Source organism: Schistocerca americana, chromosome X (assembly GCF_021461395.2).
Source record: "Schistocerca americana isolate TAMUIC-IGC-003095 chromosome X, iqSchAmer2.1, whole genome shotgun sequence".
Classification (NCBI taxonomy): Eukaryota; Metazoa; Arthropoda; class Insecta; order Orthoptera; family Acrididae; genus Schistocerca; species Schistocerca americana.
The window spans coordinates 766,192,594-766,206,204 of record NC_060130.1 but is presented as its reverse complement, the minus strand read 5'-3'; the positions used below and the strand labels follow the sequence as shown (position 1 = coordinate 766,206,204).

Here is a 13,611-nt window from a genome sequence, read left to right as displayed (position 1 = left end):
CTCAGCAAGAGAAGTTTGTATTTGTAGTGCACATGCTAGACAATGTGTGTGTGTGTGGGGGGGGGGGGGGGGGGGGGAATAAGGGGTTGGGCATGCAATGCACAATCCAGCCTATCAATCAGTACTTACCTCAACTAAAATACTACAGCATGATTCAGGTAGCTTCTGAGTTTCAGTAAACTCCCGCTTGATGATGGTATCTAAAACCTGAGCACTTGGGCTGCTGTGTGCACCTGGTTTCTCATTCAAGTATTTTTCATACAAATTAGCTCCATACACATCTGTGTATATGTTATCACTGTAATATAAAAACAGATATGAGAACAGTTTACTAACAAATACAATCACAATCTTAATCGTAATAATAGCACAAACTTAAAACTTTCTGAAACATTATTCAATAGAACAGCATAGCATAATAATTTATTTGACTGGGTAATTTTTATACTTGTACAGGATTTTGCAGCTTAATAAGAGGAAAAACATCATGTCATATATGCAGCTGCATGAACACAAACAAATGAGTTTAAAGAGGATAGGCATAAAGTCAGCCATAGTCTTGTTGAAGGAACCAGCCCAGTATTTGCCTGAAATGGCTTAGGAAAGCATAAATCAGGATGGCTAGCCAGAGCATGAACCTCCAGCCTCATAAAGCTAAGGCCAGTGGCTTAACAAATACACTGCCTCAATTCACTGTATGCTAAGAGTAAAAACGCACTTTTGGTTATAGCATTACATTAGTCATATTCCACGTAGAGTGGTGTCTGGGATGTGTGAAGGCTTCGAAGTTGTACATTTTATTTGTCAAATTCATTTCAACATTAAATTTCTGAGTTTCTGTGAGCGTTCAGTGGAGTAAGAGGCTTAAACACCACCACTTTATTTACATGAAATCTAATGTGCTCTGGCACAGTTGTTGAATACATCTGTATACATGCATCTTACACTTTTCTGTACTAATGTTAAGCCCTTGAAGTCTTTGTGGAAGTTGTTTGCTCTCCTAATAATGTATGCATGCTTTTCACAATTTTTTTGAGAGAAGAGAAATATTGGCAATGGCAATGGACCTTAAAGAATACATGTATCGCTAAGTAGTTGTCACCACATTTGTTTGACTAGATCTCTGCAGGGCATTCTAGAATTAAACTTGAGTACTTTGAAAATACTGTTCCCCAAGAAATGATTCCGTAACTTATTAGTGAATGGAATACTAAAATTAAACTAATTTCTTCATACTTAATTCACCTACAGCTGTAATCGTGCATACTGCAAACAAAGTCAAACTAAGGCAAGTAATTAATCCCAATCAAGGTTGTGATCAACCTGCAGCCCCCTAAACTTGACACTTTTTACCTCTTGTATTTAATTTTTTAAGAAACCTACTTTTATAGCTTGTGGAGTTCTAAGAGAAGTAGTGAACTGTGAGTGCTGAGTCTTGTTGAAATTCAGTGATAATTCATTTGCCTTGAACAACCTGTTGATGTGTTTGGATTTTCATTAATTGATTTTTTCAGTAAGAGGATTGTTGGTACTTTTTATTTGTATACTTGTATCATCTGCAAAATGGGTAAAATTTGTAAGTGGTAGGTCATTTACGTAAGAAACAACAGAGAACCTAAAATCAAACTGTGGGGTACAGCATGTCTGACTGCTTCAAATTATGAGTGCCAATTGTTGTGTTACTGACATAAACTGAACATTTTGCTTTCACTCATACAGATAAGGTAAAAACCATGAACCTAATGTGCCTACTATTCTATATACAATATTTGAACTTTCACTTTAGGATATCATAACTCAGACAGTCAAAAGCTTTAGTTACATCACAAAATATTTCCAATAGTAGTAATTTCTGATTCTAGTATATCATACGTCTAGAAAAATTTAGAATGTTCATCATATAACACAAACTTTCGTGGTCAGAATTTGTGTCCTTCGACCACTGCCTAAGGCCCACAAAACAAAATTAGCCAAGGAAGTACAATGTTCAGCTGACACTACTTTATGAAATCCAACCTGTTTCCTACTGAGTATGTTTCCTGTACCAAGTGATTATAAAGTCCATTAGATATTATCTTCTTGAACACTTTTAAAATACTGATAGTAATGAGATGGGTTGGTAACCCTTTACTGATGTTTTGTCTCTTTTGAGGAGTGACTTGACAACAGCATGTTTAAGTTACTATGGGAAAGTATTAATGTGGTAAAGATTCACCACATAAATAGCTCGATATACACAGTCCACTCACATTAATGTGAACGCCAGTCAAAAGCCTGAATAACCATCTTTTGCAGCACAGACATGCAAGAAGAATCAGTGACGTTCTGGAAGGTACCAACAGGAATGTGGAGGCATTCTGAATTCAGTGCAATGGTCAGCTACATTACGTTTCTTGGTTGAGGATCCATGGCGTGAACAGCATGACTGAGTTGGTCCCACAGATTGTCGAATGGATTAAAATCCAGGGAGTTTGGTGTTCTTTGAACCACACATGTACACTGCTATCTGTGCGACATGTTGCACTGTCCTGCTGGTAGAACCACTGTGCCGAGAAAAAAATGACCTGCATGTCAGTTTGGATAGGGCCTCAAGGACAGATGTATACTTTCATTGATCCACTATGCCTTCGAGAATAACAAGAACATCCACAAATGTCATGAAAACATTCCTCAGACTATAACACTCCCTCCTCAAGCCTGAACGCTTCTGATAATTGTTGCACGGTCATACACACCAACGGCCAACTGTCTGATAGAGCATAACACATGATCCATCTGAAAAAGCCACCTGTTGTCACTCAGCGGATATCCAGTTGCAGTGCTGACATGCAAATTCCAGCATTTGTCACCAATGAACAAGAGTTAGCATGGGTGCATGAAGTAGGCACCTGTTGTGGAGGTCCATACGCAGCAACATTCACTGATCGCCCATTAAGGAGACACTGTAGGTAGCCTCTTGGTTTATCTGGGCACCCAGATGGTTAGCAGTTGTATGTCTACTTGGTCATACACATCTCTGCAACCATCATTCACCCCTCATCTGCTGCCCCTGGTGCACCACAGCTGCCTCAGCACCAGTTTTGGATAGTGCCATTTTGCCATGCACGGTATACTTTAATCACAGCTCACGCAAACTATTTACAAACTTAGCCATTTCAGAAAAGCTTCCTCCCTTCGCCTGAGAGCCAATGATCATGCACTTTTGGATATCAGATAAATCACTCCATTTTCACTTTACAACAATGACTGCACTGTTTCCCGCATTCCCCTGACATGCTTTATATGCCCTTCGCTATTAGTGCTGCCACCTGCCACCTGCCATCTACATCTACGTATATACTGCGCTAGCCACCAAGCAGGGTGTGGCAGAGGGCACTATTTGCGCCAAAGTCATATCCCCCCCCCTCCCCCCCTGTTCCACTCGTGGATCACGCGAGGGAAAAAAGACTGCCTGAACACCTCAGTATGAGCTCTAATCTTATCTTATCTTTGAATGGTGATCACTGCACGATATGAAAGTTGGTGGTAATACTATATGCTCTACATCCTCGACGAAGATCGGATTTTGGAATTTAGTGAGCAGCCCCTTCCGCTTAGCGCGTCGTCTATCTGCAAGTCTGTCCCACTTCATACTGTCTACGAGATTTGTAACGTTCTCACGATGGCTAAATGTACCAGTCACAACTCTTGCCGCTCTTCTTTGGACCTTCTCAATCTCTTGAATCAGACCCAACTGGTAAGGGTCCCATACAGACGAACAACACTCTAAGACTGGACGAACTAAAGTATTGTAAGCAATTTCCTTTGTTGAAGGACTGCATTGCTTCAAGAGTCTACCAGTAAACCGCAATCTAGAGTTCGCCTTACCCATTACTTGTGTAATCTGATTGTTCCATTTGAGATCAATTTGAACAGTCACACCCACATACTTGACAGATGTTACCACTTCCAAAGACTGGGCATTTATATTTTTCTCGTACATTAATGGGGATTTTCGCTTTGTTATACGCAGTAGGTTACACTTACTAATATTGAGAGATAACTGCCAGTCATTACACCACACATTTATTTTCTGCAAATCCTCATTGATTTGTTCACAACTTTCGTGTGATACTACCTTCATGTAAACTACAGCATCCTTGGCAAACAGTCTAATGCTGCTGTCAACACCATCATCCAGATTGTTTATGTAAATCGTAAAAAGCAGCAGACCTATTACACTGCCCTGGGGCACGCCTGACGTTACGTCCGTTTCTGTTGAAGTCTCCCCATTCAGGACAACATACTGCTCTCTGTCTGTTAGAAAACTTTCTACCCAACCACATATGTCATCGAATAGACAGTAAGCGCATACTTTTTGGAGCAAGCGACAGTGCGGAACTGAGTTGAACACCTTTTGAAAGCTGAGGAATATGGCATCAACCTGGTAGCCGGTATCTAGAGCCTGTTGTATATCATGCACAAAGAGGGCCAGCTGTGTCTCGCATGACCACTGTTTCCTAAAACTGTGCTGGTTTCTGCAGATGAGCTTCTCAGAGTCTAGGAAGGTCATTATGTCTGAACACAAAATATGTTCCATGATTCTACAACAAATCGATGTCAGTGAAATTGGCCGGTAATTATGTGCACCTGATTTTCTACCCTTTTTATAGATTGCAATGACCTGGGCCTTCTTCCAGTCTCATGGAACTTTCCGCTGTTCCAATGATCTCTGATAGATAAGAATGGGGCTGTATTTTTAGCATAGTCAGCACAAAATCTTATGGGGATGCCGTCTGGGCCAGATCCTTCCTTGGCGTCTAAGATCCTTCCTTGGCATCTAAGGATCTTAACAGTTTTACAATCCCAGATACACTAAACACTATGTCAGCCATCCTTGCATTTGTTCGTAAAATTATTAAAGAATTAAACAGTAACCTATGGTAAGCTACACCTACTGATTATCCCTCATATTTATAATGTAATGTAATGTAAATAAATATTTACATACATGTGGAAATGACCTAATAAAACTATAAAAACTGCTACCTTCAATGTATTGAGTCTCAATGACACTAATAACCGTAAATACTGAGTACTATACACTGATAGATGCAGGTACAAAACAAAACCTTTAGCTAACAATAAGAGTTCGAATGTAAAGCACAAATAAGAACTCTACTTTATAGGAACCGTTGGGCTTGCAGTACATGATCACCAAAGCCCACAACAAGCTAAGGGAATTAAGCAGAAGGCGAGGTGAGTTTTATCTTAAACTGTATGTGACAAGGGCTCAGAAGTTGTATTATAACACTGATTTACTAGATACTGTAGTGTAATACTAATTTACCACATATTTTACGTTTGCTTATCTGTTAACGCTCGAAGGTTGTGCTAGTCAAAACATTTACAAGTGAGGTTAGAATCCACTGTCAGTATCACTTTTGCTAATAAAACATATAAAAAACTGCTACCTTCAATGTATTGAGTCTAAATGACACTAATGAACGTGAATACTGAGTACTGTACACTAACATTAAATGATTCACCCTCATATTTATAATGTACACAACAATTAACGTACACGCGAAAAAAGACCTAATAAAACGTATAGAAACTGCTACCTTCAATGCCTCAAGTCTAAATGACACTAATAAACATAAATACTGAGTATTGTACACTGAATTAATTGATAATCCCACATATTAACATCAGTTAAGAACGTAAACAAACGTTTGCGTACACGCAAAACTGTGATTAACAGAAACTTTGCTTTTCCTATTCAGACGCAAATAAAAACTGAATCCTTCAATTTATCAAGTCTACCTGATACTAATGCACAGAAGTACTATAGAATGTACAGCAAAACAATTAAATTACTAGCTAAATTACTTATCTGGTAACACAGCAAGTGAAAAGCTCTCATAGCCAGCGTCAGGGCTGTGAGTGGTTATTACATGCTGCCATCAAATATAAGTGTAGTCACATTAATGGGACTGGACCAAGTATTACTACATTTAGACGAACAACATTTCATTATTTTACAACAGATTTCCTCAAGTTACTTGTACATTTTTTTAAAGAGATTTGACATGACTGAAAACTTCTTTTGGAGAGGTAATATGAAGCGGAACTGTATTCCTCAGTTTCTGAGCTATTCAATTTTCTCAACAAAAGCAGATCAGAACATATTCTTACAAAACTACTAGAGCACCAAGCAAAATGCCCTCATGCAACTAAAGCTGAATCACGACTCCTTGAAACATTCGATCTTTCTCCTTTGTGTCTGCCTCACATATATTGCACGTGATCAGTTTCATACCTTTTTGCAGACAATGTCGTAATTTCCCTCCTTGACCAATCTTCAACTATGAAAAGTCATCAGTATTTACTGAAAAGCAAATGAACTCAAAACAAAGCAGTTTTAATTGTCTTGAGTACAGAAGTAATTTTTTTGTCTTTGTTTGCAGAATACATAAACTGGCAACTGTGCAATAACATTAATTATTAAAAATTCCAAAATTCATACAACACGTACATGCTGTATTTATTGCCTCACTCATAATGTCAAGCAATTACAAATAATAATTTAACTCAAAATATTACATAGAGGATAGTTTTATGAACAAAATACTGTTTCATTGACTATTTAGCAACAAAATGTTTAGTTTATGTCATCCACTGACATATTCAGAGAAAATTATAATGCATCAGGAGGTTGCTTGTAATGAAAAGTTATAATTTCTAGGTTTAAGGCAATTTTTAATATCTCAACAATTATTTCAAGTGTTGATCAGATACTCATACAACAGTCAGGTATTGTTTGGAATAACATTTTGGGGTAACTCTTCAAGTCAAATAAAAGTTTTCAGAGTCCACAAAAAGGGTGCAATCTGCATTTTTATAGTGTGAATGCAATAACACCCTGCAAAAGCCGGTCCAAGAAACTGGATATGTGACTACTGCTTCTCAGTATATTTATTCCTTAGTGAAGCGTGTTGCAAATAATATCTCACTTCATAAAATGAGAAACAAGAACAACCAACATAAAAACTTAAAGGCACTTATTTCAGTGCAGGAAGGAATCCACAATTTGGTTACACACACATTCGAAAACTTGCCAACCGCCATAAGAATTACTGTGGTCATCCAAATTTTAAGCATATTCTTTCTTGAACTTTGAAAGATGTGAAATAAATATGGGTCTCTAATGGAAACATGATGGTTTTTGTTTAAACTTTGGAACAACATATTAATACTGGGTGTACACGTTCCTGTGAGATAATTCTTCAGATAATATTTAAATTGCTCATAAATACCTTTGAAGTCAGTACAGTTTTCTCATAGTGACTATATCTGATAGTTTTAGATAAGATTTTCTACTGCAACTGGAAAGACTTTTTAGCTCTTAAGCAGCTTGTAAATAATGGCTCAAATGGTGGGGTCACAATTTTCACAAGCATTACTCCCATGCTGAGTGGCAACTGATATTCCATGATAGGATCTTCTTAGTGAGCCATACATTATGCAGCCACAGTCAAGTTGGAATGGATGTAGGCCTTGTAAAATGGTAAATGGTGAAATGTGTTGGCTCACTTTTACACTACAAGTAGGTAACTACTCTGCAATTCACAATTCATAATCCGGAAGTCAATGTACAGTGCGTGGCAGAGGTTACCCTGTAAAACTACTTGTCATTTCCTTTCCTGTTCCACTTGTAAATAGAGTGAGGGGAAAGAGACTGACTGTATGCCTCCATATGAGACCTAATATCTCTTTTCTTATCTTCATTGTCCTTATATGCTCTTTCACTGAGTCTTGCAAGACTCAGCAGAAGAGCGCCTCTGAAGATGTCCAGTGGAGTCCTGGACAAAACATCAGGAACGAAGAGTTACTTGGACCACGACATCACATCCCGAAAAGTTTACCGACAGTGAAACAATGTTGTCAGAATGGGGAACAATCACTACAGGTATACTATAGGGATCAATCTTCAGGGTGCTGTTCTTGTCGGCATTGTCATTGTCATTGTTATTGTTATGTCCAAAAATGCAACTATTATAACCATGCCTAATGGAGAGACTGCAACACTTGGAAATGTACATAAAATTTACTTGAAAATTAATAACTGTTTCCCTGCAAATGGGCTGTCATAGACTAAGATAAAACATAATACATACATTACTGTATGTATTACACAGGACAAGGCCATATCAACAGAAAGCCATTACAAGCAATACTATTACACCATAAAAGAAATTTAAAGTCACGCTTATTATTTTTAATACAGTGGACTCTTTATTATGCGTGTAATTGGGAACTTGAAAACCACAGATAATTGAATTCTGTAGATAACCTGCAATTAAAGGTAAGGTATTAGAGTTGTTCGAAAACAAAAATTAACTACAATGTCATTATTAAAATCACTCAATTAATTTTTATTATAAATTCTACTTTATTCTTCGTACTTTGTGTGAAAATACAGTACTTACAAAGAACAGAGTGCAAGCCAGTTTCAAGTTACACTACATGACTTTGAAACAAAATAGTTTTGAATTTATTTCTGTCCCACTGAGGTAGCTTGTCTTTTACATATCACACTACGAATTTTATGCAATACCAACTAGTCAGAAAGAGGAGCATCTTCTTGCTGCTCCCGGTAGTCTAGTAACCCTTTGGACCATTGAAGTGCTGATGCACAATTGATTGCTGTTTCTGAAATTAGATGATTGTTGTCATCTTTGTCACTGTCATTCACCACCTCAGATTTTCCTTGTACTCGCTGAACAATAGCACTGTCACCCAACATATCATGACCTGGCTCTGTGTGGCCCATGTCACACCATTCAGAAGCATTTTCTTTGTCAACAGTGTCACACCCTGGAGTACTTTTAAAAACAACAGCTAACATTGGTAATGAGCAATCTTGTTCATCATTGGAATCACTGATTTCATCAGTTTTAGGACTGATGATTTCTATGAATTAGTTATGGTTGATTGCTTTACCTTACTCCACACCTTCAACATTTCACACATTGCATCTAGCACAGTCAATTGTTTCCAAAATGTTTGAAGATTGCTGCCCTCATCAAAAAGTTTTTGTAGCAGATTTCCTCTATAAATTTTCTTCAAAGCAGCAATCCATTGGCTGAATTAAGGCTGTCACATTAGGGGATAAATATTTTACAAATATCATCAATTTCAGAACAAGCTAATTTGGATGGGATGGTGCATTGTCCATTAACAATAAAGCCTTGCAGGTAGACCCTTCAATCTTAAATGTTCTTATACCTGTGGCACAAAACAATTATGGAACTATGTTTGAAATACTGTGCAGTTCATCCAAGCCCCTATTTGGTGAAAATAATGGATAGGTAAATTGTGCATTTCTTTTCCTTTGAAACAGCATGGTCTTTTAGCTTCGCCTATTACACCAAGCTTAACTTTATGTGATCCCATACCATTAGCACAACACAGTTATCCTTTGCTTACTTGATTTATGACTAGGCACACTACACTTTGTCTTTTGAGAGCTAAAGTCTTTGCTGATAGACAGTTCCAAAACACCCCAGTTTCATCCACTTTGTATATTTGCCTCAGCTCTAAATATTCTCATGCAATAAACTCTTTGATATCATTACAAAATTCAGAAACAGCCTTATTATCTGCATTTAGCTTTTCTCCTCGGATGGCAATCTCCCAGATACCATGAAGCTGTTTAAATATTGTCAGCCACCCAGAAGATTCATTAAAATCTCCTTCAATCCCTAAGCGTTTAAAGAAAAATTGGGGTTGTTTGGCACATATTGGGCCAGATACTTGCGTGCCCTCTGCTCTGTTTTGCTGAAACAATTGCAATATGGCTTTATCCAGTTCTGCACATGTAGGCATTTTCATAGTTTCCTGCTTTGACAAACTTTTAGATCAGTCAGAACTGTTACCAAACTGCACTATTTTGCCTTTGATTTTTCCAAATATCACAGATCACAGTTTCATCCACATTGTAAATCAATGCCAGATACCGCTTATCAATACTGCCTTCCTCAAGCTTGTGTATTATTTCCAATTTCTGCTGTATCATCAGCACAATGCATTATCAGTTTTCGGAAATTGTTCAGCACTAACAGAAACAAAATGACTACAATATCCGCCACAACAATACAGTCCAGAACTTGAAGTTTTCAAGCAGCATATTGTTTACGATATTCATGTTGTAACATGACATTACTGTTCACAGATAACTACTAAATGTTCACAGGCAACTACTACTAGGAAAAGGAATTTTCAACAGTTTAAAATAAATAAATAAATAAATAAATAAAATAAAAAATAAACAAGAGTATACTGTACTATTTAACTAACTAACAATGACGATTTTAAGCTGTAAAAGCATTTGTTGAAGATTTAGTTTGAAGACATTATGGGAAACAAATAGAATGTTTTTTGTAAATAATTGTTACTTACATACATTTTAATGACAGCACAGAATAGGAAACACTGGACACAATGTGAGATAAATACATAAAAAAGGAAGCCTATTAGGGTGTTCAGTGGTTTTTTAACATATCTGTACCTTCCCTCATCTAACAATGATCCATTTTTCCATTTGAGTTTTACAGACATAAACCAGCATCAAATATCTGCAGATAATCAATCAATTAAAAAAAAAACCATTCATTCATATAATCTATACCTTCTTTCACTGTATCATTGTATTACTTTTAAGTACACTGAAAAATGTCTATGGCATATCAGAAATAAAAGGGCTTCATGGAAAACATTTATTTTCATGCACCATATTTAAAATAAAATTTACTTACCCTATCCCATACAGCCTCTGAGGGTATGTTGTTAAATCAGCTGCCAGTGAAATTAAAATATTATTTGAATAATAGTACGTTATTTCACTTGGCTTTCCTACTAGTGCGGAATATATAATGTCCATACCACTTATTTTTTTGTAGAGTGCTTCTAAGCATGTCAGGAATGCTCCGTGACCAAACCTAGTTAACAAGAAACAAACTGTCACTGTATTTTTTTGAAGATAGTATTCCCTGTACAGAATGATTTAGGCAGAAAAAACTGAACCTTGTAGGAACCTATGAATTCACAAGAATGTTTATTTTACCTATAAGAAAGAAGTCATTACAAAATTACGGTACTGAAAAATTTTTCGGCCAACCAGCTGTATACAAAATATAAGAGCTTAAGTGTTTTGTTGGAGACCTCATCTCAAATGTATTAATTGCCTAAAGTCATTTGACAAAAACTGGATCAGATTTTCCTGTGTGTGTCATGTCAACACTGACTTCTCAGCATCCAGCAACAAAACACAGATCTTATATCAAAGGGACGTTTTCAGTATATATAATGAAGATTGGGCTGTTAAACTCCAGGTATACATTCTACAAAAAATCATGTCACTGGCAGAAAACCAATGACTGTGCAATTGACTCTGTAGGGTGTACGAAAGTACTTTCGACATCAGCCACATGTTAATAGGATGAATAAGGACACTGGCTTTCACTTTACCTAGATGTTTTACCTTTTGGTAGTGAGACTAAGGCAAATAATAATTGCCTGTGATGTAAGCACAACACAGATAATCATTTCCAAAATGATGCAGTACTAAAAATGTTAGCTAACTTAGCACTTCGTCTACAGTGGTCCCAGGGTTGATGATACTCTAAAGGTCTCTCTCTCATCCCCCAATCACTCATTCAAAATTGTTTTATTTCTGTCTTTTGGGTACATTTCCCACTCACAAATCAAGTATCATGACCCACAAACCAACAGGGTGCACAAATTTCTTTGGTAATGAATATGCTTCTGCAGCCATTGTTATGACAGTGGCCAAAATATGGGAGAATTTTACATAGTGACAATGTTCTCACATACCCAGAATAAATTTATTTGTTCCAAATTATTGAGAGTTTGTATGCTGAACAACAAAAATAAAAATCATCAACTAACATTGAACTGATCTAAAAGGAAGCAAAGAACAAAAAACCACAATCTGGTTTTCTTGTGTGAGAGAGAGCACTGTGGTGTGCTAATTCAGATAATACGAAACACACATTCATGATCCAAAAGTCAATGCAAGAACTTTAACATATGCAAACAGTCATATAACTTTGGGGGAAACCACCATTGTACAGATTCGACTGAAAGAGTTTAAACCTAAAACAATGAACAGTCCAGGTAGGAAATCAATAATATTATGAAAAGGATAAACTGCAGACAGTGTTCAGAAAACCACACACACACACACACACACACACACACACACACACCTCACAGAGTGGCTGGAGATGTGCTGGCTAGTGTGAATGTATGTTCTTTTTCTTTTCTAAAGTAGGCTCTGATCAAAAGCTAAATGTGTAATAGTCTTCATTGTAAGTAAAGACAAAAAATGTTATTCATTATTTTATCCAATATGTATGTTGAATGTGTATTTGTCTCTATTCTATTTTCCAGTTTCTTATGTTAATAAAATGCCAAAGTAGTGTGACCACAACTGTATGAAAAAGTCTAGTGAGCTTCCAAATAAGATTTCCATTCCTTAAGAGTATAAATCACAGGGCAAAATATCGCAGCCAAATTGTAACAGTTATTATGAGAGGCTTATTTTAAACAAATGTATCTCCTCCACAATAAATAGATAATCTTTGTTAAAATAAAGTCTGATATTTTAGATCATACAAGTAGTGGCAAAAAAATGACCAACAAAGCTTAAGTATAGAACACACATAAGTAGAGTCAAAGGGCTACTGAAAAAACTTTAAGAATTAAATATAACTGATTGAAAGGACACAACTGAAGTATTTACAGTCAACACACTGAACACTTTCTCTCAATTCATATTCTCCACTACAATCATCTTATGTCAGAACTGACTATCTAAATTCATCTCCTAAGCTGTGTGGTCAGTGCGGCTGACTGTCATACGGAGGACCTGGGTTCAACTTCCGGTACTGCCAGGGATTTTACATTGATGGAAGGACTGGAACGGGGTCCACTCAGCCTTGTGTGGCTGATGATGACATGACAGTCGGCAGGCTTGATTGGCCCATTAATGGCCAGAATGCAAACCTTTACCTTTACCTTTACCTTTGTTTCCAATAAACTACTGCTATATCTATGCTGACAGAGTGTTCTGCGTATTTAATTCTGAAAATATTTTGTAATGTGGTGGTAATGAAGCATAATGTTGCTCATCTGTTGTTGATAAAATTTAGAAGACAGCAGGCAAATTCTGAACACACTTAAATAAACTCTTCATAAACACCAACGATTTACCTTTACAGGATAATATTTTTGCAACTGGACCGCTACTTATTATCTTTACAGAAGAGAATCAGTGAATTTTATGTGAAGCAATTATCGAAATGACATTGGTGATCTAACATCCCCTATCCTGCATCAATTAAAATAACACAATGACCACTTTCATAGAAACTGTTATTCCTCACATATTACTTAATGAAAACAGCCCATTATTACCAGTTTACAGAAAAATCTCATTCTTGAGTTTATTACATGAATAACACTCAAATGGGATGGATGACTTTCTGTAACTTCTTCACTGGTTGAGTACCTTTTGCTAAAACATAAGCAACGTCTAATTTCAGC

The 13,611-nt window shown here is 36.7% G+C and overlaps 1 protein-coding gene across 1 annotated transcript in view; it reads right to left on the bottom strand.

Moving 5' to 3' along the window:
- LOC124555542 (haloacid dehalogenase-like hydrolase domain-containing 5) overlaps positions 1-13,611 on the bottom strand; it is a 129,578-nt gene that overhangs the window by 23,953 nt on the left and 92,014 nt on the right. Inside the window, exons 5-6 of the mRNA XM_047129497.1 lie at positions 10,800-10,982; positions 130-298 (exon numbers count right to left, since the gene is read on the bottom strand). Coding sequence (XP_046985453.1) covers positions 130-298; positions 10,800-10,982 — 352 coding nt within the window. The remainder of the gene's footprint in view (positions 1-129; positions 299-10,799; positions 10,983-13,611) is intronic.